General features: G+C 40.1%; 1 protein-coding gene across 2 annotated transcripts; it reads right to left on the reverse strand.

Moving 5' to 3' along the window:
- Positions 1-4,085: 4,085 nt before the first annotated feature.
- dkk3b (dickkopf WNT signaling pathway inhibitor 3b) lies at positions 4,086-11,678 on the reverse strand. 2 transcript variants are annotated; one of them, XM_063480490.1, is made up of 7 exons: positions 11,380-11,678; positions 10,678-10,782; positions 10,431-10,511; positions 6,960-7,052; positions 5,139-5,283; positions 4,398-4,548; positions 4,086-4,300 (listed from the first exon to the last, which is right to left on the reverse strand). In XM_063480490.1, exons 1-7 carry the CDS (start codon positions 11,572-11,574, stop codon positions 4,279-4,281), a joined length of 792 nt encoding a protein of 263 aa, XP_063336560.1. In that variant the 5' UTR covers positions 11,575-11,678; the 3' UTR covers positions 4,086-4,278. The 2 variants fall into 2 exon arrangements, with proteins under 2 accessions (XP_063336560.1, XP_063336559.1); XM_063480489.1 differs by having other exon boundaries at positions 10,657-10,782.
- Positions 11,679-22,349: the final 10,671 nt, after the last annotated feature.

Consider the following 22,349-nt stretch of genomic DNA (forward strand, 5'->3'; position numbering starts at 1 on the left):
GTCGGACCACTAACCTAGTTTTTCAACCAATAGCGTTTGCCCTACCGTCGTAGGTGTCCTTTCAGCCAATCAGACGCGAGTACAGGCTGGGAAACAATGACCGACGTGCTCGTTAGCCAATGACGGTCGGAGATGAAGGGAATGCAGACGCTAGCCGTGTGTGAGCCGTAGGCCCGAGTCCAATCCGTCCACTGCGCCCTCCCACTTCGTGACGAACCTAACCTCTCTTCTCATTTCACAGGTTGTCCTGGAGGTTATTCTGCTCCGTAACTAGTGTTCAGAAAAAAATCCCATTTAATTTAATAATTTTTCATCATTTTAGAAAAAACATTAATGTACTTTTTATTCATTTTTTTCTCTGACATTTTCATTTACTACAGAAATATTTGCTTAAGACGGTGGCTTAACTTGGACATATCAAGTCCTTCTCAAGTTCCACAACCACAAATGCAAATTTATGACTCAATTTTTCTTGTTTGTTTATCACGACGCTTCATTTCAATTATTCGATTCTGTTTTGTTACTTTTGGTCTTTCTTAACAGCCTGAAATAAATTTTATTGAAACAAAGTTTGTAGATCCTGGAGTCCAGACACCACACCAAAATGCAGACGGAAAAAGGTGAGCAAGAGACACCAAAAGAGGGGAACAGAACAAAAGGAATTACTTAACCTAAGGGATTTTCCTATTTCTCTCATTTCTGCCTCCTCTCTCCTCCGTTCTTCTCACCGTAATCCGAAAACACATTTCATTACACATTTTGAAGGACATTTCAATTCCTAAAGTGCATTTGGTCCAGTAACGAATTGGGGAATGATATGGGACTCAGTATACCACTGATTGTTCCTCTTACTCTAAATCACAGACATTAAGTTGGTGCAGCATTGTTACTTGAAACTATGATAATGAAACTAATTGTGCAAAAGAAGATTGTGGCTTTTTTCAGGTGGGTGTCTCCTGTACTTCAAAAGTTATGAAGGTAAAAAAAAGAGCTGGACACATTTATATAATATACTATATACACTATACAAGCCACCTTTCAGAAGTAGTTAATTTAATATGGAGTAACTATTTTCTGGAATTGAGACATTCTTGAAGATGACGTTCAAGTAGGACAGAGGGTGCAGGAAAAACAGTCTAGACAAATCTGGGGTTACTATGCTGAAGGGTCTTCAGTGGAAACAGAAGCTCATCTCCAGACTTCTGGAGATTTACACCAAAAGGACACCGAGGCTCCGAGAAGAGAATGCAGTCTATTATACTTGCTTTCTTTTTAATGGCCAGCAGAGGGCGACTTGTGGAGTTACAAAAAGAAAGCTGTATAGAAGCTGAAACACTTTCATCAACAGCAGATGACAGAGGCTTTCACACTACAAACATTAGAAACAGGATATAAACTTAAAGGGGGAATTAAAGTGATATATAGTACTGACAGTGGTATGAAATCAATTTAAGGTGAAAAGCTGTGACACATTCTAACTTTTTTTTAAAGGAATAAACAAGGCTATTTTCAGATATTACTGGATATCTTCATTTTATTTTTTTAACGGCCAAAACAGGGAACAAACCAGGGGCCAGCTATGCAGCTACTGCTTCTGCTGCAATGCAGTTTGTGCTGTCTCCTCTGCTTGGTTCAGTGACTGCCAAATCCTGATGGAAAAAAAGTTCAACCAAAAACAGGGAGACCAAAACATCAAAACTGGTCTGACACTACTAACTATATTTAAAAATTCTGGTGGATGATTTCAATATTCTTCTGGATTTAAAAAAGCAATACTCAAGTACAAGTGAAATTCTTGTGTTGCAGATGTAAATGTAACTGTTGTACATATGAGTTAGAGTTTAGACTAAAATCAATATGAGCTAAAGATAAATAGCTGCAAACAGAGGTGGGCTCAGGTTTGAGTCAAAATGACTTTCCTATTAATCAGTTTCAACGCTTCTCTTCTTCACGATTAGAGTTTTAGTAGTATTTTTGATCATGTAGCACTGTTTGGCTTTATTTTTTAGCACGTTTGTAATCTTGGTGAGCCTTAAATAACAAACAGTGTTATTTTTTCCCCTTTTTGTAATATTATGATTTGGCATCGGCAATCAAAGAAGTTTTCACCAGTAAGTCTTTTGGGATTCAAGTCATTGGATTTTAAAACAGTTTAATAATATAATGTAAGGAAACGGGTGAATTAAAAGACTATATTTCCGGATGACTGACATAAATGCACTTTTTTCCTAATTAAAATATTGCCTTATTTAGTGATTTTACTTCATTTTGAATTTATTAAATACAGGACGAAGATTTAAAAAAAAAACACGGTCCGTGAGTCGTTTGGTACCGGGCTGCGATAACTTAAGCTCGGGTGTGAAATTTATGATTTTCCCGTGTGATATGAATAAACATTCTTTGGTTTTGGTACCGGTACTGGTTTTATTTTGTTATATTTACACCTTAAAGACCGGTCAGTGAAAATATTGTCGGACATAAACAGGTCCGTGGCGGAAAAAAGGTTGGGGATCGCTGTTCTAGTGTTTCTGTAATGGTCAGAGGAAAAGTGTGTGTCTGACTGTGAGCACCAGCAGGTGGTGATATTGCTCTACTTACAGATGAAGTGCCCATGTTGCACCGCTACAACCGATGTTTTTAGGTGTGTATGCAGAGTCACCGCTCTACAATCTAGGCAAGAGAAAATATAGATATATCTTTTTAAAATTCCCTTTATTTTCTTTGGTCGAGTTTTATATAACAGATGTTTAAGTTGAATATTTTATTAATTTAAAATACACTTTTCCCCTTGAAGAAGTTGAATTAGTACTCCCACTTTTGCCAGAGTATTTTTAACACATCTTTTCTGCTACGTACGTGACAAATGTCTGCGCTTTTGCCCCCTCTGCTGTATTATATGTTGTCACATTGACAATTTATTACACTATTATATCTTGTTCATACAAATTCATTACAACAGTTGGAATTTTCTAAATCCATAATTTATAGCAACACACCATCAGCCCTTTAATGAAAACAAACTATCAAAAGGACTGACAAAAATCATGTAAATGTTAATTAAAATTACATTTTATATTTTATGTCATAACCTGATCAACAGCCTGCTGATTATACGGCTGTATTAACATCTGCTTCATATCCAGGTATTGTGTTGCATGAAGAACATAGATTTATATCCAGATTATGAGCTATATGACTGTTTAAAGTTAACTATAGTTTAATTTGCATTTTTTTGTTTGTTTTGCCAGCATTTAGGATAGTCATAAATTTTTATTTTTTACTTTGGGTAATATGAGACAGCCTCCAGCCTGAACTCGATAAGAGATGAGTGGAAGAAATTTTTCTTCAGTCACAGAAAGGAGTTATACTGGATCCCCTTCCCAGCAAAAAATACAAAAACAAACGAAAAAAAACCCCAAGATCTATTTTATTTGTTTGCGTGGCTCTCCCCCGGCTTCCTCCCACAGTCCAAAGACATGCAGTTAGTGGGGATAGGTTAACTGGAAAACATAAAATTGACCATAGGTGTGAATGCAGGAGTGAATGTGAGTGCGATTGGTCGCCTGCGACAGACTGGTGACCTGTCCAGGGTGTACCCTGCCTCTCGCCCTAAGACAGCTGGGATAGGCTCCAGCGCCCCCCAGGACCCTGAAAATGATAAGCGGATAGATGGATCCAACTTTTTGAATTTGTAAGTGATATTTTTCACCTCTGGTTCTTTTTTTATATGACCTGCATGAAATAATATGAGTAAGAAAGTCAGGGTGAAGTACGATGTGCATTTTGTAGTCCATCTTCTGGACTTTGTAGTTTCAACACAGCAGATATCACAAGGTTAAGGAGCCTAGTGTACATGCAGCCAGATTCACTGATTCTCCTCCTTATCAATTCTCCTTGACACATTTTCTTGACATTTAACAGTTTCCACTAAGGTCAATGAAAGGTCATTACAAAAAGAGATACCCACCAAGTTTTCAAATGTGTAAAAGTTCGCCCTCTAGTGTTCACTGCTGACAAACCAAAAATAAGATCACCAGTAAATAACAGAACGTGCTTTCCTTGGTTCTCAAAGCTGAAAACAAGTCATTTATTGTTGTTGTTGTTTTTTAATATATATAATACACACTGGCAGTAAAGCATAAATAATACAGTGAGTGCAAGTTCAGTCCTGAAGCAACAGCCTGTACTTTCAGCAGCTGTTGATCAGCAGAGGTGTCCGTCTTTGGATCGTTAAGGTCATTTCATCTAACTCTGCTGCACTGTTAATCTCCAGTACTGTTATCCACACACAGATCCACGGCTGCAAGAAAAGAGAAAAATGTGAATTTCAAGCAAAAAAAAAAAATTACACTTGCTCTTTTTTCACTGTAAACGTGTGCTGCTGTGTTTGGTCTCACCCATGAGGCTGGCACTGAAGGTCATCGGCACAGGGGCAGTGGTCACGGGGACCTTCCTGGTCCCAGGCTAGCATGTCCATCAGCAGGTTGGGGTGGCTTAGACAGGACTCCCCCTTGCCCGGTTTGGGGTTACATACTGGAAACAAAAGCTCTGATGGAAGCAGCAGAGAGAAAAATACATGAAGTTTAAAACTGCCTTTATTGAACCTTCTAAGTCATTGACTGCTCAGTCCAAATCACAATGTTTCACTTAGACTATCCCCGTTCTGACTTTGTTAGTCTTGGACTATGTTTGATTCCTAAATTCTGTCACCAAGCATTTAGAACTGGTTACAGGTTGAGATAATAACATATTACAGATTGCTTTAACCTCCTAAGACCCGAACTCTTCCACGACATGCATTTTTAATTTCTCTTTGATATTTGGGCATATTGGGGCTGAATGAATGTAAAAACAAGGAATTACCAGATTTTTTTTTTACCTTATTTTTGTTTTTAAGAAAAATGAGAGCCACATATGAGGATATTCGTTTAAAATTTTGATAGAACAGTAGCAGTATAATGTCCTCGTAAGTGGATATCAGACCCTTGTAGAGCAAAATTGAGTATTTTGGTCTAAATAACCCAAAATGTGATGTCCACATATGTGGACGCCAGGTCCTAGGAGATTAAAATAGCAAACAGATCCAATTAGGCACTTTAAGGTAGTCTCTCTGGTGTTCCAACCCAGATGAAACTTACCTGGTTGGAAAGCACAGCAGAGGTGTGGCCTGCATTCACTCTGACTCTGACAGATGGTTCCCTCTGTTCCACTGGTGGCGTTCACTGTGCACTGGCCCCAAACACACATCTGATCAGAGCAGCACTCCTCATCCTTGATGCAGGGCTACGTGAGGACACACAATCAGATGTGTTAAAAAAAAGTATGTCAAGTGCATCTTTTTGGATTCATGTAGATAGCATTACATCACAGCATAAAGGGCACTTTTTTTTTTTTGCTTAATGGATTTTTATGTCACTGATGTTACTTTTGAACATTTTCAAGTCCTGGGGTGTGTGCAGAGGGGGGCATGGGGTGGTATTTCTATGTTATGCTACATTCCGCTTCTAATCTACTATATTTTAGGAGCAAATATTGCACATTGTAGTATACATCATTTATTTCAGAAACGCTGGTACCATTACTTAACCAAGATTATGGATTGTATTATGTAAACGATCTAAATACTTGTTTCTGCCACTTTACAATAGAAAATGTTTTATTCAAAACAAACATTCAGCACAAATTATGTTTAAACTCAAGTTCAGTGCTACTTTTTGTCTACTGCACATACCATTAAAACTATGTCCAATATTTTCTATGCTGTATGCATTTCTAATAAAAAAACTGCAGAAATTGCAGTTCCTCTATTGGCCACGTGAGGCTTCAACTATACAAGTCCCCATATTGTCACGGTTTGCAAGGGCAGACTGTGTGGCGATGAGAGGTGCGGACCCAAGTGCAGACAAATAGAGGAATAGGTGGAGGTTTAAACTGAAAGTGAGCCTTTCATTGGTGGCTGTAAAAAACACTGTAAAGCATTTAACGGAAGGGGAACTGAAAACACTAACAAAACCTCAACTGGGAGAAGCTAAACAAAAGAACATGAAGAACAAGCAGATGATCCAATGAGGAACAGCGGGAAACACAACGAGGAAATGGCAAACAGGTGAGGAACACAGCTGTGACTAATGAGACAAGACCAGACAGGGAGGAAGGAAAACAGAATACACTGACACAGGACACAGACTGTCAAAGTAAAACAGGAAATACACAAATGTAGAGTCAAGGATTATCAAGATGTAACACAATGGACACAAGGGAGGCACAGTAACACAGTAACAATGCTGTCCAACTTAACAGCATTATAAAGGATGTTTACAGCTTAGAACAGAACTAGCTTCTGTGGATGTTTCTCCTAGATAACAACTGTTTGTTTGTGATTTTTCAATTTTAATTTTTTTTCCCTGTATGTATTTTGTTGAGACATAAAGTGAGGAATGTTGTCTCTTTGACTGACAGGTTTTAGCCAAGCACTGCTAATCTGAGTGACTGAACTGAACCTCTCAACGGCGGAGCTCCTATCAGTGAGTGAAATTCTAGTATTTTATTAGTCTGTTAGCACTTATCATCCAAACCATTTATGGATGCATCCACTACTCAAACTTTCAAGCATAACTGATTAACTTGTACTCCACTCTTTTTGCCCAAATTCCTTTGTAGCTCAACAAAAACAACATGGAGACTAAAGTTGAGCTTTCAGACCGATGGGACTGACAGTCCAGAAACCACCAGGTTAAATTATGGTGATTACTTTTACATGCAGCCAGTCACACTGTACTGTAGTTGGAAGGTTGTTACCTCGAAAGCTGAAAGCCGATACAACGATTAGAGGGGAAGTGTGGAGCTCAGTGATAATCGTCTGTGGGTTCATCGTGACTAGTGATGCTATACTTGAAGTAAAGACACTGATTATAGTAGCTCATCGCAACCACAAAAGACAACACTAACTGTCTCCCCACCATGTCTGTTGGGATACAGGGGAGGCATTTGGAGTTCTCAATCTCATACAGGCAGTATTTCAGGTTGCCACAGTCCTCGTCCACCATGCATTCCTGTGGGATGAGAAAAATGAATTACAAATACATCAAGTGATGAAGAACCGAACAGAAGTATTTATTATAGTTTTAGATAAGAAATACATGCATCTTGAAAATAATCTCATCTCACAATGGACATCATTATCAAGAAGCACTCAGCCAAACAGAATTCAGTGTAGCTGAGTGCTATTTTCCTGTATCACAATAACAGTCGTATGTTATTCCACTGCACCCCCACATAATGACTTCCCGGTATCTGCTGGGTCCATCTCCATGGAAACTGCATTAAGGACAACATCAGTGGCATCTGAATGCACCACAAGGGCTGGGTCTCTAGAGTATCCCCTCCTTCTGTCCTCTACACTTGATTTGCACTCCAGCATGTTGAAGGTAAAGAAATTATCTTCAAATATGTGCCCTTTCCAGGATGACTCACAGAAAGAAACGGTGCTTAAAATAAAACACAATTTTTTTTTAATGCCTGAAACAATCTGGGCTTTTAAGGCCAAGCTGGAAATACTATAAACTTGTTGTTAAATGATGCTAAATGTGAGTTTGTTGCAGGAACACCGAGTACACCATGCAACAAAGTGACAAATATTGTGGATGCTGAAAAGTGCGCTTTTAAGGGTGGATTTTCCAGCAGAGGAAGTCAGCAAGTCTTTATGCTAATGAGATATTTGAGATTTAGTTTGACTTGTTTCCAGTGGTGAGAGGAAACAGTGCATGCCAAAAACAATCCCAGCCACATGGGTGGATTTCTCTGATTTATCTTTGAAAGTGTGGCCTGTGAAAGTTTAACGCAGGAACCAAACAAAGAACATCTTTAAACCAGACCTCCTTTCCCACTGTAAATTTAGATTTCAGTTTTCTTACCCGAAAGTGTTATTACTGTCTGCGTTTCTACCTCATCAATACAGGAAAACAGGTCAAATGAAGCTAAAAGGTTAGATATTAATCACACATTACAGAGTCCTGGTTTTATTTGTGAGAAATGGATGACTTTTAAAGTTCCCCTATCATCCTTTTTTGGGGGGTTTCTTCTTTGTATTTTTCTGAGGAAATGTAACATGAAATGTAACAAGTTGCAAAGCTTGGAAATCACCTGTTATTTCTTGCAGGTTGGGGAGCCAAGTTAGGCAGATTTCAGATGCCAGCTCTCATCAGCTGGCGGCTTAGCAGATTCTACTCTGCTCATCCTATTAGCAAGTCTTATAGGAGCGTGCTATTTTGCTGCAAGCTGCTTTGTCACCCACCACCACCCCATATTGTTCAGCCTGTTTGCGCTATTTCTGACTTGAACCAATCCATGTCAGTTGTCTGCTTTGTTCTGTGGGCAATCCTTGCTTGCCTGCAGTGTTGACCTTTCTCTCCCTGCATTTGTGTACATTTGTGTGTTTCCCAGAGCCATGGCTACACAACTGTTATCACTGGTTCCCTGGATTGTGCACTTGACCCATCCACCATGGCGCCAGCTCTTCCGCCTACACTCTACAGATTGTTTATAATATAATTCAGACTCTTTAGTGTTAATTTTTCCAAGTGTTTTCAAGTTAACACCTTAGAATTGTGCTATGCTCCAGATTTCCTCCTTGTGCCAGGAATTCCACACAGTATTTTATTGTTTTGCTCTCTAGTCTGCTTGTTTGTTTTCACCACTCTCCTACAATGTCTCTCCTCTCTGGCTTTGCCTCTGAAAATTCCACTGCACATTATGAATTGGTGAATAAACCTTGTCAACTGCTTTTCTTGTGTCCCGTCCTGCTTCGGTTAAATCATAACAGTAGGAGGATCTTGCTGCTGTTCCCCCTCCTCTTAGGCTTCTACGTATGATTTTCAAATGGCAGGGAGGTCCCAGAAATGCCACCAAATATAAATGTCTGAAAATGGAGAAACAATCCTAGGTTTGTCTGAAGTGCTCCTGGCAGAAGCTCAGTTATTCTCTCACACGGCTTAATACAATTTGTCTTCTCATTACTTATCTATCTTACAAGTTGACACAAAGGCACGGTTTCTGCCGAGTAGCTCTTTCAGCACACTCACAAGCAAAGAGTGAACAAAGAGTGAGCACATGCCTTGCAGTTTTATTGGTAACTGACATTTTCTAAGAATGCTGCACTGCTACTTAACGAGTTAGGTAGAGAACTCAGTGTCTTAGCTGGGCTAGGTAACCCATCAGAAAATTCAGCAGCTAAAATGGAGGTATGCAGAATCAGGGTAAAAAGAGCACAGACCACTAAAATAAAGTTATGAAACCACAAAGGAGCAAAATACGGGACATTTAACGCAACAGCTGAAATGTAGTAGCCACAGTTGTCTGCAACGCTTTGTAGCAACAATAAGGCGTTTGACTGACAATTGTTATGGACAGCAGTGCTGTAGGAAATTATCTAGACCCTCTATTCACTTAAATCACATTACTCACAGACTGCCTCCACTCATCCAAAAAGCATCCACATTTTAACCAAATGTTTCCACATTTTAGCTGACATGTGCTTTTTTTCAACTCCCCATGCGCTGACTAATTTTTTTTTTCTGAAGCAGCAACAGTGCCATGCGATTAACTGACTCTACTCTACTGTGACTTAACAAATAAGCTTAATTACATATGGCGTTAGTTTTTCGGGGTTTTTTGGGAGGGGGGGGGGGTAGTATTTTCTTTACAAAAGTATAGCTTTTTGGCTTACAATCTTCCTTGCTTCCTTGGCATTTTTTCCTCTATTAACATAACCACCATCTGTACAGCTGCCAGGAAAGAAAAAGATCAAAACCACCGCTGTAAACTAAAGAGCAGGCAGCAAGCAGCAACAGCAACCTCAATCCAAGCTGGCCTCCTCTTGGCGAAAACTATGAAAAGTATATGGTAGGTTTCTTTGCTGGATGAGATCATCCTTTATTTAAAAAAACGTGTTAATACAATGGTCCCATGGTTTCAAAAACCTCTCCTTTTTTCTGTCTCATCTTACAAATGTGGAATATTTACCAAACTGAAGGAAAATGCATCTCTGGAAACATTACACTGAAATCAAGCACTCTAAAAGCTGATAAATATTTAAAATAATACTGACAGATTCTCATTGGAATGTAATAAAAAAGAGGCTTGAGCTTTTATCTGTTTCCAAAAGGCAGCCTGTAAACTTTCCATCGCTTTGAAAAGAGGTCTGAAACTAAGTGAGTTGGATTTTGTGTTTCTCCAAAATATTTCCAGAATCCCAACTTGATACAAGCCAAAATGTTAAACTATTAATCTCAGTACAAAATACTGACTCACATAAAAATAGCAGCTTCATGGCAGCATCGGGAAAATGTGGACACAGAAGAAAAAGCCAAAACCTTGTTTAAAACTTGGTTTAGGTTTAGGTCTGGATTAAGGACAAGAGGTAAAAGACTCACATGATTCATGTTGTTCCACTGGCTGGAGATCTCCATATGAACATGGGACAAATGAGTCTCTCCAGTTTTGTTGTTAGTGTCCTATAAAAACAGTAAGGGGGTGAAATACTGTATCAGACCTGGGGAAGAAAAACAACTTTTCTTTTCTTACCAATTAATCCTGAACCCACTCAGCGAAGTGAATGGCTTGTGTGTGAAAGTTACACGGTAATGAGTGAATCCCTACCTTGTCAGTTCTGTCTAGTACCTTAACTGCTTTCTCTCCGTTCTTTATCACCATCGTAGTCTCATTGTGGTAGTTAGGACCCAGCTCCAGTGAGCCTGAAGACGATTTTGCACTCTCTGTAGTTATCTTTTGGAAGGAAAATTAGGGTAAATCTTAAATAAAGAGGAGCATATGTTATACTGTACATCTTTTCTTCATATTTTGGAAAATATGGATCCTTAAGGGGGCTATAAGAATGGATAGTTTGCATTCTCTGCTTGATGCAAAAGGGAAACCTCCCAGTAGCCCAGAAATGATGAAAACCAGACGCTCACTGACATCAGGAAATGTATCGGACCTGCTGAAATTCAATTCTTGGGAAGGAAAATAACAAACACAAGGTACTGAAGGCTGTCTAGAAAAAGCTGTTTGTATGAAGTTCTTGCAGGAGCTCTTCTGTATTGCCGTTTCTTTTATTGAACTGAGTGTCTTGCCGGGAAATCTCTATTTTAAGCAAATACTATCATGAGTGACGGTGGTACTCAGCACGGCGTGGGTCAGATTTAAAGCAGACACGGAATCTATGTGTCTGCTAAAAGTAACTGAGCATTAAAAAATTTGAAACACTTTTTTATCCCCCTGCTTTCTAATAAAACTGTGGCGTATTTACTTTAATATGGACAAATTGGCTTTCTCTGCCAGTCAGCACTGGCTTTATATGAATGGATAAAATACGACGCCAACCTGGTCCACTGCCTCCTCCAGTATGTGCTGAGTGTCCTCCATCAACTCCTCTACCTCTCGGAACATATCGTTCAAGCTGACCGGCCCCCGCTCCAGGCTCTCCCGCAGGAACAAGGTCCCGCTCCTCGCCGTGCCGACGGCTGCCCACAGAAAGCACAAACCCCGGAACACCGACAGCTGTGCGATGCCGGACATCTTTCCTTCTCTTCCACCTAGTCTGTCTACCGAGCAGCACACGGGTGTGACGCACGCAGGGCGCACAGCTGCACACAGCTGGATCCGTTTTATTTGGAAAGTATGAGGAGCGCAGCAGCAGCGGTGGTGAGGGGGAGGAGGAGGAGGGGAGGGGGGCGTATTAGCAGGATCAGGTTTAATGGGGTGGAAAAAGTTCACGCTGCATTTCGTGATTTAAACGTCAAACACAGGCGAGTGGCCTTTATAAAGACATAAATGTGAACCGGACTGTAAAACAAACAGAAGAAAAGGCTGACAGACGAATGCCAGATGTGATCTGCAGAGGCAAGTTCCCACGTAGGCCTGCACTTAATCACCGGTCACTTCAGTGGAGCTGACAGCAAGAAATACACATCATGTCAGACAGCTTTAGTGAAAGTCTGCCCGTTCTTTTGAAAATCTAGACAAAGTTTGGACTCTTTTGCACAATCCTACAGAAAAGATTTTATTTTAGTTATATTTATGTGATGAAGAGCAACTCGATGTTTCATTACTGATACTGTGTAGCATGGATACTTAGTCTCCTGAGTTTATGAGGTTTAATTTGAGGTTTTTCGTTCATTTCTGAGTGTTGGTTCTGGTTTGATCTTATTACCCTGATGATGAATTTTAGTATTATAACTTTATTATTATTATTATTATTATTATTATTATTATTATTATTATTATTATTATTATTAGTAGTAGTAGTAGTAGTAGTAGTAGTAGTATTAATAATATAAGAGTAGTAGTAGTAGAGGTCGGCTCTCCAGTGCCTCACTCCCTCTGGTTTTAGTCCCCTTGTGTTCTTTTGTCTGTAACTTTTCATGTCTATTATTATGTTTTGGTTATTTCCTGTTTTATGTTGAAGGTTAGTTTTAGTTCCGGTCTCTTTCTTCCCATGTTTCCTTGGTTGTATCCCAATTCAGGTTCTGCAGCCTTAAAGTACGCAGCCTCAACGGTCCTCAAGGGCCGCGTACTCAAAGACCACTAAGGCCGGAAGTGCGAGGCTTGTGAAATGGGACGGTCTAGCCTCCGTCGCGCTGCCCAGGTTGCCTAGCAACCATGATAGCTGGAAACGTGTGGTTGACAGAAATGAAGGAGAACATATTTTGTTCATTTGTTTGTTTGTTTCTACACGAGCTTTGTGTGATTTAATAAGTATCTGAGGCTGAGACCACAGGACTGTAAAACATGATTGTTGGCCTTCATATCTGTACTGAACAGTCATTTTAAGATTAGCTAGTAAATAACAATTAGTTAATGTTGTTCATGAGACTAAAGTCAGTGTAAATATGATATGGCCAATATTATAGTTATTATATTAATCATTATAAGTTATTACAGCAGTGAGTTTGAAGTCTCAAATCAAATCACTTTTATTGTCACATCACATGTGCAGGTACACTGGTACAGCACATGTGAGTGAACTCTGTGTCAAATACTGAGCTCCAGTAAAGATTCAAGTTGCAGTTATTTATATGTCCTATCACCTTAAATCTTCACTCAAAGACAAGTATCTTTGACAGTGTATATATAGGTGTATTATATATATAAGAGACAAATGTTGTTCCTTCAGTATGTTGGCATTACTAAATTTGGCTCAATGTTTACATATATGTGTAAAAAGAAAATGTACGAGCTGTGATAACTGTTTCTGATAGAATGAAGAGTAGACTGATATATGAAATATTCCTTTATTGGGTGAGAAAATCAGACCATGTCATAACTGCTTTAAGTCTTACAGAATAGATATCAGAGCCTTAAACAGGCTGACTTCTGCTAAATGGGTCAAACTGGGCAGAAAGTACACAAACACATAACATCCTTATAGAATATGATGTAACACTGTAGATCAACTTACCTCAGAATATATAAAGCATATAAACAATTACAGCAATATGATGCAACAAACACAGCAGTGCTACTAATCCAAAATACTCAAAGCTTCATAGAACTGAAACAAACATTTATTTTTAGCTCCATTCTGCTGCTGATACATACTTTAGGTTTCTGAATATTAAACTTGTTGCTGCCTTTCATAGTGTGTAACTTGAAGGCCCTGAGTACTTTCTCCCACACTGAAAACACTGGAATGATAACATTATTTGAACATTACCTAATAAGACTGATTCAGGACAGACAATTAGCTATTTTAAACTTTTCTAGCAGTCCTTCACAAACAGGGAACAGTCTGTCTATTCTCTCCATCTGTCAGCTGCTGCTGGCTCTTCCTCCTCCTCTTCCTCACACACTGCTGAGTTTGTCCTGGTGGATCATCAGGGGTGCAAAGCCTCACAGATGATGTGCAGCAGTGGGTCCCTCAGTCTGTCCTCACTCTGGACACTTGCAGTTGTCACACATGGAAATCAAATGTGTGATAAGCTGCAGGATTCAAACACAAGTGTAACTTATAAATACATGTTCATACTTTTATTACACAACCAGAGAGAAAGAAACAGAGGGAGAGTGCAGGACAGACAGACAGGTGACAGTCTCAGGTGTACACACTGCTACAAAACAGCACAAGAGAAGGAGGATTTAGTGTTTGTGTTATTACGAGTGCTAAACAAGAAGCGTTCCCAGATGGTACAGTGGACACATGTGTGACTCCTGTGATTAAAGCATCTTTCTTTCAGCTTAACAAGTGAACCGTCAGCTCGTTCAAACACACGTTACAGTCCGTTTGGCTCGACACCACCGAACAGAGGCAGCAATATAACATAGCAAACATTAACAGTGCAGTGAATCCTGCTTGTGCCGTCATATTCAGGACTGCAAACCGAGCAGCATCACTGACTTTCAGCTTGTTGTGTTTGTGGATATATGACTGACTTTAATTATCCATAAAATCATCACATTCTCTGTAGGATTAAGGTCGACTATTGAACAGCGTATATAACGTACAAACATCGCTAATGTCACATAACTTTGCCGACATGTGGCCAACAGTAATGTTTTAATGTTCTCCATTATTCAACATTTGCACATAAATAAGTGACATATTATTCAGTACTTACTTTTAACAGTTTACTCTTCGGCCGCTCCGCTTCTGCCGTCTGCGGCAAAATTATCCACACCGACTGCCGCGCTATGAATTGTGGGATATGTTGGGCCACGAAGTCTACACCGCCACGTCCTTAAAATTCAAGGAAATGAAGGACGCATTTGAGGGCCGCATTTCGAGCAACCTTTGAATTGGGACAGCCTTCGGCGCGTCGCTGTGACGTAATCGGCCTTAAAATGCGGCCTTTAAGGCTGCAGACCCTGAATTGGGATACAGCCCTTGTCTGATATCGTCTGCTGTCAGGTGATTCCTCCCGTGCCCTGTTGTCTAATCAGTCCTGTTTGTATATATAGTCCTGTGTTACTCCTGCATGTCTAAGTCTCTTGTTTGTGGGCTTTAGATTTTACCTGTTGGATTGTGTATTTTAAGAAACGCTTACCTTTTCTTAAAATATCCCTCTCTGTTCTCTCCTATACATTTCACATATTCAGATGGTTATGGCATCTTTTAGTTACATAGTTGCCTTGCATTTTTGAAAGTTACTACTCCCTGGTATGTATCTTGTATGAGTCCCTGCTTCTACTGTGTTTCCTCCTGCTGGAGTCTTTGTTCTTACTGCTTTTAGATCAGTCTGTATTCTGGGTTACCTACCTTAGCCACCTGAGCTGATTGCACCCACTCAAAATGATGCGCGGGGTTCCACCAGAGAAGCAAGTTTCACAACTTGGCTACCATCTTGGATCAACTCCAGGTGTCTGAGAGCCTTATTTTTCATCCGGTGGTTAAATATTTGGTGATTCTGCCCCCAAAATGAGATTTAAAAGAACAACTTCCTGGTCAGATTATTCTTTTGCACATTACACATGAGGTTTCACAACTTTACACGTCCTGAAACAACTGTGAACCTCAGTACATTGTGCACATATGTCAGTACAATAATGTGACTGTCTGATTGTGCAGGGTGTATTAAAAAAGCATCATCCGATTTCAAAGTGCTTTGATTCCACAGCCGTTTACCAATAAAGACCAAACACGTTCTGTTGGAAGGAGTACTGTTTGTGAGTTTCACATGGTTACCGGTAGGCAGCATAACAGCAGCTGCGGCTACAGTGACTCCAATCTTACTTGCAGAAATATGAAACAAGTTTCAATATCGTACAGACATATGCTGTGTGGTCTGTTTCTATGTGTTAGCCCTGCGACAGACTGGCAACTTATCCAGGGTGTATCCTGCCTCTTGCTCTCCGACAGCCAGGATAGGCTCCAGCCCCCCAACTACCCTGAATTGGAGAAGTGGAAGAGAATGGATGGACATACTGTGTATCCAGAGGGGTACGGCATACATCACTTGTGAACACTGTAAGTTTTTTGTATGTAAAAATTTAGTCAAGTATTTTAAAGTTTACTGCAAGCTTCACTCTTTCATAAAAGTTCTTTGTATGCTACGACTTCTGTTTTCTCTGGGGTAGGAGCTAAGCTAGAGCCAATAAGAACAGAAACAGGTGGCTGGAAATATTGTCTGATACTGTCCCCTGGTGACAGTACATAGCTACAACATGAAGTCATGGTTCAGTAAAACTGCGTAGAAATAGAAAGCTTCATCTTAACTCTATACACTACAGCATAGCCTAAGCAATAATGAGCAGAACTAAGTTCAGCGTATTGGTGGAGCCCTCCACAACAGTCCTAGTTTCCCATGTGGCCCCTTGGGAGAATGAATTGCCCACCCATGGAAGCAGTGGCTGTCCTAGCCTGTTCGGCGCCCTGGGCGAACACTCCCTCTGGCGCCCCCCCCCCCCCCCCCCCCCCACACACACACACACACATATGAAGAGAGAGAGAGTATGCATTGTATGCAAACGGCTACCAAACAGACATCATAATTCGTCATGCAATGAGAACAGGACAAATCAACAATTGACACTGACTAATTAATATTATATTATTGTATGTATTGTTTGGAGTTTAGTCTGTTACTGTTACTATTTTTACCATTTCTTCTTGGAGGACCTGTAACCCACATAATTCCCTTAGGGATTAAGAAAGTATTCTGATCTGATCTGATCCGCAGCACAACGAGTTTCCCCTTGTTGCATTAGAGCTGTGATGTTTTAAGAGTTTGAATCGCGAGCCAATAACATTGCTCTGTAAACTTTTCAAGCACTTTAATAAACAACCAAGCAATTGCACCTCTCGCATTATTGCGTAAAGTTGACAGCGCATCAGGCAAATAGGCAGGCTCAATCCCCGGCCTCTAGTGACTGCTAGACTACACTCCTCCTCTTCTTTTCTCTTTTTTTAAACTTTAAAAATGGGTTGTGTGTGAGATTTTAAATCAACAAAATATAAAATATACATTTTAAATTGTTATTGATCCCTTTACCCCTAGTCCTAAAGTGTATATTAATTTTTTACTCTTAAATATTTATTGTTCGTTTACTTGCACTGCTGTAACTGGAGCCTCGTCGTCTCGTCTCTCTATATACTGGACTGTATGTAGCTAGATGACAATAAAGTTTACTTTGACTTCAGCAGCGAGCAGGCGCACCGAGGGCTCTCGCGCTCACTTTTCATGTATAGAAAAACATCGGTGCAAATTATAAGTCTGTATCATAATGTCTGGTGTTTTCGTGTTGTTGGTTTGTTTTTATTTTGTTTTATTTTGGGTTATTAGACGCTGCTCCAGCCAGCCAGAGAATCCCCCGCCACCCCGCCCTCTCCTCCCTGTGCCGCAAGCAGCAGGCGCACCCTGCAAACGGAGGGCGCCCTTACTCCCAGCAAATGGGTGATAGAAAACCGATCGGTGCCTATGCCATTCCCAATATGCGCTGGCATGATGTCGGGGCAGCATGAGTACGAGCAATTTTTTATTTTTTTTGCCGATGCCCGTGATGCCGCCCCCCACCACGATGCTGCCCCGGGCAACTGCCCGTGTCGCCCGTATCTAAAACCGCTACTGCATGGAAGCCTGAGCCTGGCATACACTCAGAAATGTAGCTTCATGCTGCAGGGACACGTACCTCAGCAGATCTAATAGGTCTGTTTGGCAGCAATATACTGTGTTGGCACAGTAATACAGTTAACAATAAGATAATATCTCGATGAAACTAAAGTAATTGAGTCGGCACCACAGAAAGCCTGTGTATAGCTCAATTCTGAAGTCATCGCTTCATCCTAGTTCTTAACTTCCAGTAAAAGTAACTGTTGTTCAAGATTTATTAGCTACAGTTCCAAGGGGGAATCACCACTTGATCCAAAAGTAATTAAGTGTATGAAGTCAGTAATTTAAAAAGATTCTGAACATGATTTTCAAGCACATCTTGAACCCTGTCCCCTCATACATGAAACTGGCTCTATGGTTACAGATTTTTGTCATAACAGAGAGAGAGTAAAAACTGCTACATATGATACTAAAGATATACCTGATTTGATCCAATTGTTGTTCCGCCCTCTAACTTTAGCTCATCTACATGGGTTGCAAATTCAAATATAAAGCACTGTGTAATTGTATTCAAAAGAGAGATACCAGTGTAACACAAAAGAAGAGAGAAACTCCTGTTTTGTCCAATGACAGTGGCATAAAAATGGATTAGCAGCATCACCATGCCAAAATGTGAATACAACAACAGTGTGTGTTTGATATACACGTTCAGATATGTAAATAAGTGTGACGTATACATATTGTTTAGTGATATCAAACAAGTAAATGGTTATATTTTTGTTAAAACAATCAGGGGTTTTAGGCCTGTTAGTTTTATTGCACATGCATGCATTTATGCAATATGTTTTGTATATTTTTACACTATAACAATATGTAATACAAAGAGAATCCAAATATTTAAGTTAAAAAAATCACAAATACCTTAATACTTTGTGACCTTTTCTCACATCAATCTATGTACTTTTCATTGAGCAGCACTCAGTTATTTGCGCGTCGGAATCAAGTCCAAATACAGCCGTGAACACTAGAGGGCGAAATGTTGCCTGCTTTGTGTTTGGCAGCACATAACACTCTTTCACACACATGCACCCACCAAACCACCCACACTGGGAAAATGCTAAGGAAGAGGCTGATCCCCACATGATCATACCGTGGACTGATGCTGATTTTTTTCTTTCTTTGATTTCCACATTAAGAGCCCGTGTTTTTCCACAAATAAATGTGATATCTCCAAACCTCTCCACACACACACACACCAGACTCCCATATGTTCTACTTAGATTTTGATTCTTTCACGAATATGGATATTGCAGATGTAAGCCTTTCTGTAAACTCTTGGCTTATATTGTGTAAAGTATGGAAAAATAATTTCAGATCCTTCTCTTTCGTTAGGACTGCTCATGCCCTGCTCTTGCATGTGGAGCCTGTTGTCTGTGATTCTGTACATTTAGCTTCTAATTTTTGTACTATAAGTATACAAGGTATATCTTTAATAATGTAGTCTATGAGTAAAATTGGAGCTTTAGTAAATCCAGGAAAACTACTCTTTCAGTATTCATCCAGAATGAAACAAGTCTCTGTTAAACTAGTTTGTCCACCCAGCTAAGCAAAAGCACAGTCTCTTGCTTCTGATGATCTAGTATTATGTCCTTGTTAATTTAACATGGGGCCATTTTGTGTTATTTCAGCGTAAGAGTGCTAGTTTAGCTCTGGGTTTCAGTAGATACAACTAAGCTAACCTGTTTTCTCTGCAGCGTGCAGGCAGAATAGGGAAGCATGAGCATAGCTTTTGGACCTCCCCCAGGAAACTTTGACCTTCAAACACTTCATTTCCTGAATTCTGATGATTTTTGTTTTCCTTGTGCACTGATTTGTGCCTTCTCTGCAATCATTTACAGTGCACATTTATTTATGTAAAAGAAAAACACAAAAATCAGGTATCACAGTGGCATATTTTACTGTTTCGTCCTCCCTTCTTGTTTCCTTGGTCGAAGTATCAAAGTCAAGGTGTAATCAGATGGCTACTCTGTCTGATATCAGCCCATTTTTGTACATTTTGTTTAGGGAAAACTTGCAAAACTTGTTTGCATTTCTCTTTTACTTAAAATCTGTTTGATCAGATTCACCAAATTTTTATATTTAGAAATATAAAGCTATCTGATTATTGGTGTATTATTTAACAATGACCACATATGACAGAGGTTAGTGTCCAAATGTCTCAAGATATCCCTCTTTTCTTCATATTGTGCTTCCAAGGAGTAACACGTTCTTCTATTTTTTTAAGTGGTGCTGCGCAACAGTTCTCAAGTCTTTCTGCAGAGCTTTAAAAGTTTCAGAACACTGTCTGCTTTAAGAGGAGAGAAGAGAGAGAGAGATGAGAGCCCACAGTGTCACCAGCTCCAGCACACTGCACTCTGCATACATGACTAATAGAAAATCTCCATTTTACTGCACACACACAAGACTCTCAGCTTCATAGGAAATGCACAGTATCTGTGTTGGTGTTGCAGTTCAGTCAGTTGTTAATGTGGAGGCCCCAGTGCTTGTACTCAAACATTACATCAACATCCTGTCTCAGGATAGACACGGGTCATAGAGCTGTCCTCTTCCTGCTGAAGTCAGTCATCGTTTCTGTTCTTATTCACGCACATAACCAGATGATTCCTTTCCGGCCACTCCACAAATCACCTACTAATGCTCTGTACTCTTTCTTATGCTCATCACTAATACTTCCAAGCACTCCAAAACTTTGTCATATTATCTCGTTAGTTGGCATGACCAGGCGCTGTACTGAAAGTCTGAGGTTTACAGGGTGAACAGGAATGGAGACAGTACAGACTCCTGCACTGCACATCAGACAGACCACTGCCCAGTCTCACATACTGCAATCTGCTAGTTAGTCCTCCATGATGATGGCGGATATGTTCACTGACATTTCCTGTAGCTTCTCTCTCGTTAGCAGCGGCTGGAGCAATTTCTCAGGAATATTTCCACAGGCTTCTGAGAAGACTTTCCATGACCCAATCAGAATCACAGTTCCAGGTGTAAAAAAAAAACCTTTAGGTGCACAGTGTGCAAGAGACTTGCACGGTCAACACTGCAGCCTTACTTCTCTGAGTCTTGATGCACACATCCTACAGTCATATGCTATATTTATCTGGGTTATTTATTGGTGTTTCTTTACTCTTCCCCATTCTCTTTTTCTTTTCTTTGATTTTTTTGCGTGTGTGTGGCAAGAGTATACACACAAGTCCTGGAGGATGAAGGAATTGCTACCACTGAGTGGCCCTCAGATGCCAGTCCTAAATCCAACAGAACACTCTGGAACATTATGTTTCGTAGTATCCAACCCCACCAGGTCGCACCTCAGACTGTCCAAGAGTTCAGTGATGCTGGTCCAGATCTGGGAGAGGATCCCCAGGACATCATCTATTGTATCATTAGAAGCATGCCCTGACATTGTCACGCATGCATACAAACACCTGGGGGACATACAATCTACTGAGTACCATTTTTAGCTGCTACTATGAAATTTTGGCAAAATGGATTAGCCTGCCACATCATTTTTTCTCTTTGATTTTTCTTTATCCAGTTGCAATCTGATGTATTTTCAGAGCATTCTTTTAATTTTCTGAGCAGTGTACTTATACACTGGTGTAAGTTTTGCATTTACATTAGGAATAAGAGGCTCGATGAAATCGACAGCCTACGACAGCATAATGTTACTTTTCCTCACTTTTAGAACAACTTCCATGGCTTTTTAATGGCTCTGCTTCCTTCCTCACTGGGCAGGGCGAGGGCTTTCAAAGTACCTGCCTTTGTTAGGTGTGCCATGTGACCCAGAGTGGAGACATGTAACTACATGTAGCTAGTATAGTGTATGCAGTCTGGGAACCACCCATCTACATACCACTTTTTTTTTTTTTTAATTATCTAATCCTTTTAAAACTATCCTATCCACCTCATCACTGGTTCAGTGAATGGGACCAATTAAAACCCATTTCCAAAAATAGAAATATGATTGCACACTTTTGCCGTTTTTGTTGCAGCAGTACATCATATTTCAGTTTCTATCAAGGAACTAATTTTCCCAAGGGGCCAGATGTGAAACTAGGACTGCTGTGGAGGGCCTCAGCAATGAGCTCATATAGTAAGGAGAATAACATTAATATGATGATAGAACTGGGCTCTGTGTTTTGATGCAGCCCTCCACAACAGTCCCAGTTTCTCACGAGGCCCCTTGGGGAAATTAACTGCCCACGCCTGAGAAATGCGCTAATTACAAAAATGTTATGACCTGATTATGTCTCCTTTTCCTCAGCCCATGCTTTTCAGGGTGAACTGTTTGATGCTTACTCCGCCCACTTTTGCTATGTTACAGATGCAAATTTGATAAAGTGGTTTCACACCTACGGTGCTGAAACAACAAAAGATTTTGCACAGAAACCTTATTTAGTCATAGCTACTGCCATTTTTCTTCATCTAAACGTACCACGAGGATACTTCCAGTTTCTACGAAAGTGTTACTGTGAACGTGATGTCCTAATAAATTGATGATTTAAGGCTTAGAAAGCCTTGCAGGTTTTGCCTCAGGTAATAATGACCTCTGTCTCATAATTAAACGAGAGTAAGTCATAATTAGGAGAAAAGTCTCAGTCGAAAGTCTTTTCGTGTCTCCGTAGGTCGAGTAGGTGAAACAGGTAGGAGTGAGACCTCATCTTCTTCCTATCTGTGCGCGAGACCGCTGTCCCTGACGTCACGGGGTTCATTTATTCCGCTGGCTTCCTGCTGGGGCTCCACTCAGTCTTT

Source organism: Pelmatolapia mariae, linkage group LG7 (genome assembly GCF_036321145.2).
Source record: "Pelmatolapia mariae isolate MD_Pm_ZW linkage group LG7, Pm_UMD_F_2, whole genome shotgun sequence".
In the NCBI taxonomy this organism is placed as follows: Eukaryota; Metazoa; Chordata; class Actinopteri; order Cichliformes; family Cichlidae; genus Pelmatolapia; species Pelmatolapia mariae.